At 38.6% G+C, this 6,578-nt stretch overlaps 1 protein-coding gene across 1 annotated transcript in view; it reads right to left on the bottom strand.

The window, feature by feature from the left end:
* ZNF451 (zinc finger protein 451) overlaps window positions 1-6,578 on the bottom strand; it is a 113,052-nt gene that overhangs the window by 63,848 nt on the left and 42,626 nt on the right. The window contains exon 4 of the mRNA XM_007945607.2: window positions 1,551-1,676. Coding sequence (XP_007943798.2) covers window positions 1,551-1,676 — 126 coding nt within the window. The remainder of the gene's footprint in view (window positions 1-1,550; window positions 1,677-6,578) is intronic.

Consider the following 6,578-nt stretch of genomic DNA (forward strand, 5'->3'; position numbering starts at 1 on the left):
ACAAAGAAAACTATAAAAAACTAACTCAAGAAACCATAAGAGATCTACATAAATGGAAGAACATCCCATGCTCGTGAATAGGAAGATTGAACATTGTGAAAATGTCAATTCTACCCAAAGCAATCTATACATTCAATGCAATCCCAATCCAGACCCATCAACACTTTTTAAGCATATGGAAAAACCAATCACTAACTTTATATGGAAAACAGAGACCTCACATACACAAAGCACTACTGAAGAAGAAGAACAAAGTAGGAGGTCTCACACTGCCGGATCTCAAAACCTACCATACAGCCACAGTAGTCAAAACCGCCTGGTATTAGTGCAACAATAACACACAGACCAATGGAACAGAACTGAGAACCCAGAAATAGAACCATCGAACTATGGTCAGCTGATCTTTGACAAAGGGCCGAAATCCATTAAATGGGGAAGAGAATGTTTGTTTAATAAATGCTGCTGGCAAAACTGGATATCCATTTGCAGAAAAATGAAACAAGATCTGTACCTCACACCATACACAAAAGGGCTGTTTATGCACACGGAGACAGCTCAGGAGGCTGAAAGAATGGACACAGAAAGAGGTAACTATCAGGAGGAAGTGGGGTAGGGGGAGCTAGCTATTGGATTGTGGTAAATTGTAGTTAATGTCATAAGACAAAGTGTATGTGAACTGCTATATGGAAAGTGAATGTGCTCTGTAAATTTTCACCCAAATCACAATTAAAAAAAAATAATAATAAAGTAATTTCATTTGGACTTTCTAAAGTTAAGTCATGGAAAACACATCATTCCAGATTCTAAATCAGGCTTCATTTTCCACAAAATAGCTCTTTCTACCATCTCTACTACAGCAAGGTACCAAAAAAAAACCCCAAATTTACTGTCATTAAGTTGATTCAACTCAGAGCAGCCCCTCCTTGGGTTTCCGAGGCAGTATTTCTACGGAAGTAGACTGCCCAATCTTCCTTCTGGGGAATGGCTGGTGAGTTTGAACCATCAGCCTTCTGGTTAGCAGTCAAATGCCTTAGGCACTATGCAACAAGAGCTCCCTTGTAGCAAGGTAGTAGGTAACATTCTAACTTCAAAATGTTTAATGGATTTAATCTGGAGAAACAGACTGACGTCTGAGAAAATGGTCTAGCTCTATTTTGTAGAAAATAATCTTTCACTGGTTTACAAATGACCTGATACAACTCTTTTCACTCTTCTGATAAACCAGTTTTTTTAAGCAGAAGTCATTAATTGCTCATCTGTTTTGAGAAATGCCAATATTTTTAACTTCCAGAAATAAAGCTCATGTAATTGATTCCATTTTTCTCTTCTTTTGATATATATATATATATATCTATCTCAGAGTCCCATAAAATAAAAAGTGAGATATAAGTGGCTACCATGAATTACTACTAAACTGATGCTCTACATAAGATACATGGTGAACCTGAGTTCTCATATACATTTTTTGATTAATGGTTTCTCCTTACAATTGTATAGTAAATAAAATGATTCCATAATTTATTAAAATACCAATATAAATAGCCACATACCCGGAATGCTCTATTCTTCTCCTCCTTCTGCTGTTTCTCCACTTCAACGTGGCGGGCTAGACGAGCCAGAGTTAAGGCAACTTTATCTTGCTGATGTTCAATATAATCTTTACGTTTAACATTCTCCTATAATTACAGGAAAGAACAAGTTTCATTCCTTTAAACTAACAAACTTGAATTAGGATAACATATATCCATTTACTAAACCAAACCAACCCCAAACCTACTGCCATCAAGTTGATTCAGACTCATAGCAATCCCATTGGGTTTCCAGGGCAGTAAATTTTTATGGAGGTAGATTGCCCCACCTTCCTTCCATGGAGCAGCTGGTGGGTTTGAACCACAAATCTTCTGGTTAGTGGTCAAATGCCTTAGGCACTGCACCACCAGAGCTCCTTATTTACCACACAGCTGTACGAATAAACAAAACATATACTTCTATCATCATCAATGTTCTGACAACCTTTTCTGTGTATGTTATATCTTATGTGATATTTTGCAGCTTAGTTAATTTTCCAACAGCATCTCTGGCTTTTCAAATGCTAGATAAACTGGCTACTAAAACAGCTATCATGTTTATTCTTTTTATAATCATCTGGATGTTGAATTTTGGTTGCTTTGCTCTCAGACAATAAGATAAGTCATCAAGCCTTAAGACTGCCCTCCAAAAGGTCTACTAATACAAACACCAGTGCTAGAGCAGCAGTAAGGAGACAATTAAGGAAACAACTGATGAAAAAGAATGGAACTTGACTCTATCAGAAGGATCAGGTTACTAACTAAAATCTCACTCCTTAAGCAAATCAATCATATATGTACAACCCAAATTTCATCTAAAGTGGAAAACAGTTGCAACAGCCCAAATAGCAGATATGATGTTCCAAAGTAGAAGACAGAAGTTACAAAGAAGTGAGCATAAACAAAATGGCCAAACTGGTATTTTCTGTAAGTGGCTACACCTTTGCAGTAAAGAATGCTCACACAGGATCACTTTGGGTGGAAGTAATCTTGGCTCACTTTCAGACCACTTTGCTAGCCTATGCCACCTATACCAGGTAGTAAGTGACATTTAACTACAAAATGTAATTTTATAAGCCATGGCACAATGAAGATTATAAAATTCAAGAAAAGTTAGTTATCTAATCTGTGATCCTTTAGTAGAGACAAATTTATCTTTCTGTCTTAAAAGAAAATTATATGTACTCCTTGGGAAGACAAAAAATTATTATCCCTTTATTTAAAAGGTAGGTACTACTGTGGTGCAGTGAATTAATTGGTATGGCTTTTCTAGCCAGAGTCTTTGTAACTCCCACCGGATTACTAGGTGGGACCATGCAAATAAGGTGTGTAGAACTCTGATGCTGGGATTGGTTAGTTTTGTCACTCTGCTAGGGTTAAAAGGAGACCTCCTAGAGGCAGAGGGGGTTCTAACTGCCGAAAAGAGAGAAGAACTAGAGGTGAAGTAGGGTGCATCCTTGGATCCAAGATCCCTGTACTGGTCCTCCATGGCAAAGAGTTGCCCCGGCAGAGAGACAAGGACAGTTGCAGTAGAACCAAGAGGCATGAGACAGAGTGGCAGGCTTACCTGACCCACAGAGCAAGAAAGCTGAGTGCCCCTGGACAGGAGGCTTGCTGATGGAGTGGGGTGTACCTATGTGTACCTATCAGCAGAGTTAAGAGTTTTCTAACATTTGCCCAAGCAGGGCAGAGGCCAGGCTGAGACATCAAGGCCCAGAGAGGCCGGTCTGAGGGCAAAGCAGAGGGGAGACTATCCTGATAGAAGGACTGTATCCTGAGTATGTTCTTGAACTTGAATTGTAGCCTGTTACTTCCCTAATAAAGCCCATAATCGTGAGTATAGTCTGTGAGTTCTGTGTGGCCAATGCAATGAATTATTGAACCCAGCAGAGAAGTAATGAGTGCTGTGGAAGGGACGGTTGGTGTCAGAATTGGTAAAAAGCTGGAGGGTAGCAGTATGTCTGGCCTCATAGGATTAAGCCTTGAACTGCTAATGGTGATTCTGTTTTGCTTTTGTGAAGTTAGAGGAGGTCAGAGGATGCCAAATCCATGCCCTTTTCAAAACTACCCAGAGAAGGAATTTAGAGTAAATCTAAAAAGAATTTTAAATTTGAAGAAGTTAGTAAGATTTTAAACATGGGACTAGAATATATTAGGTTCCCTGACAGAGATAATGTAGTTAAGGTTTTAAACTCTAGCAAAAAATCAGTGCTTGGATGACCAGGTAAACCAAGACCATGTAAATAGAGGGACATATAAGTAGAGGACAAAGTATAAATTAGGGCTTATTTATTTAAAAAAAAAAAAAAGTAAAGACTAAACAAAACATGAAATCAAAAACAGAAAAACAACAGAATCCACAAAACCAGAAGTTGATTCTTTGAAAAGATCGGTAAAATTGACAAACTTTTATCTAGACTTAACAAAGAGAAAAAAGCCAAGTAAAATAAGAAACATGAGAGGAAATGTTACAATTGAACTAATAGGAGTAAAGAGAATTATTCCAGAATCTTATGAACAACTGTACTGCAAAAAACTGGATAACCTAGATGAAATGGACAAATTCTTAGAAGTACACAACCTACTTAAATTGACTCAAGAGGAAATAGAAATTTTTAACAGATCCATAATAAGTAAAGAGATTGAATCAGTGATCAAAAACCTCCCAACAAAAATATCCTGGACCAGATGGCTTCACTAGGGGATTCTACCAACTATTTAAAGAACTGACAACCATCTTGTTTCAACTTTTCCAAAAAACACAGAGAAGAAAAGAATATTCCCTGATTTAGTCTGTGAAACAAACATAATCCTGATAACAAAACCAGATAAAGACATAATAAAAGAAAAATACATGAATACATGTAAAACTTTTCAACAAAATACTAGTGCACATAATCCAACAGCATATGGAAAGGGTCATACACCATGACCAAGTGGGATTTTTCTAGAAATACAAGGATACTGCAACATTAGAAAATCAATCAGCGTAATACACTCCATCGATAGAACAAAGAGAAAGAACATCAGGATCATCTCTATGGATGTAGAAAAACAATTTGGTAAATCCAACACCCTTTCTTGATGAAAGCCCTCAGTGGATTAGAAGGGAAGTTCCTCAATGTGATTCAGGGCATATATGGGAAACCAATAGACAACATGATACTTAACTGGGCAAAGAGTAAAAGCTTTCCCCTTGAAATCAGAAATAAGAAGGATGCCTGCTCTCACCACTTCTGTTCGATATTGTAATGGAAGTCCTAGTAAGAGTAATGTTGTCATTAGGTGCCGTCCAGTCGGCTCCAACTCAGAGACCCTATGTGCAACAGAACAAACACTGCCTGGTTGTGCACCATCCACACAATCCTTGCTATATTTGAGCCCATCATTGCAGCCACTATGTCAATCCATCTCATTGAGGGTCTTGCCCTTTTTTACTGACCCTCCTCTTCACCCAGCATGATATTCTTCTCCAGGAAATGGTCCCTTCTGGGTGCACTTCTTCCAGGACAGATTTGTTATTCTGGCAGCCCATGGTACTTTCGGTATTCTTCACCAACATGTGATTCAAAGCCATCAACTCTTCTTTGGTCTTTCTTATTCACTGTCTAGCTTACACATGCATATGAGGCTAGCTAAAACACCATGGCTTGGGTCAGGCGCACCTTAGTTTTCAAAATGACATCTTTCCTTCTTAACAAGTTAAAGAGATCTTTTGCAGCAGCTATGCCCTGGTAGCATAGTGCCTAAGACACTTGACTGCTAACCAGAAGCCTGGAGGTTCAAACCCACCAGCCACTCCTCAGAAGGAAGGTTGGATAATCTACTTCGGTAGTGATACCGCCTCAGAAACCCAAGGAGGCGTCGCTATCAGTCGGGTCTGACTCGACAGCACATAACAACAACAAATGCCCAACGCAATATGATGTTTGATTTCCTGACTGCTGTTTCCATGGGTGTTGACTGTGGAACCAAGTAAACTGAAATCCTTGATAACTTTAATCTTTCCTGTATTTATGATGATGTTGCTTATTGGTCCAGTTGTGAGGATTTTTCATTTATGTTAAGGTGTAATCTATACTGAAGACTGTACTCTGTGATCTTCATCTTCTTAAGTGCTTCAAGTCATCTTCACTTTCAGCAAGGTTGTTGTCATCTGCATATCGCTGGCTGTTAATGATTCTTTCTCCAATCCCGATGCCACATTCTTCTTCATACAGGCCAGCTTCTTGGATTATTTGTTCAGCATACAGAATGAGTAAGTATGGTGAAAGGATACAACCCTGACATACATCCTTCCTGATTTTAAACCATATAGTATGCCCTTGTTCTATTTGAATGACAGCCTCTTGATCTATATACAGGTTCCTCATGAGCACAATTAAGTGTTCTGGAATTCCCATTCTTAACAATATTATCCATAATTTGTTAAGATCCCTGCAGTTGAATGTTTTTGCATAGTCACTAAAACAGAGGTAAGCACCTTTCTGGTAGTCTCTGCTTTCAGCTAAGATCCATCAGGCATCAGCAATGATATCCTTCATTCCATGTCCTCTTCTGAATTCAGTTTGTATTTCTGTTAAGCTCCCTGTCAATACACTGCTGAAAACGCCGTTAAATTATATCAGGAAGATTTTATTTGCATGTGATATTAATTATACTGTTCCTTAATTTCCACATTCTGTTGGATCACCTTTGGAATGGCACAAATCATCTAGTCAGAGCAATAAACCAAAAAACCAAACCCACTGCCATCGAGTCAATTCCAACTCATAGTGACCCCCATTGAGTTTCCAAGGTGGTAAATCTTTACTTCTATAAAGATTTACAGAAGGAAACCAAACTGTCTTCCTTCCATGGAGTGGCTGGTGGGTTTGAACAGCCAGCCTCCTGGTTAACAGTCAAATTCTGCAGTGTAGTAAATTACTTAGTGTGGCTTTTCTACCCATAAGTCTTTGTAAACCCCAAGGTGGGATTTTCTATGAGCAACTGAGGAGCTCCTGATTGCTG

This window comes from Orycteropus afer, unplaced genomic scaffold (assembly GCF_000298275.1).
Source record: "Orycteropus afer afer isolate SDZICR_OR568_19922 unplaced genomic scaffold, OryAfe1.0 scaffold00140, whole genome shotgun sequence".
Taxonomy (NCBI): Eukaryota; Metazoa; Chordata; class Mammalia; order Tubulidentata; family Orycteropodidae; genus Orycteropus; species Orycteropus afer.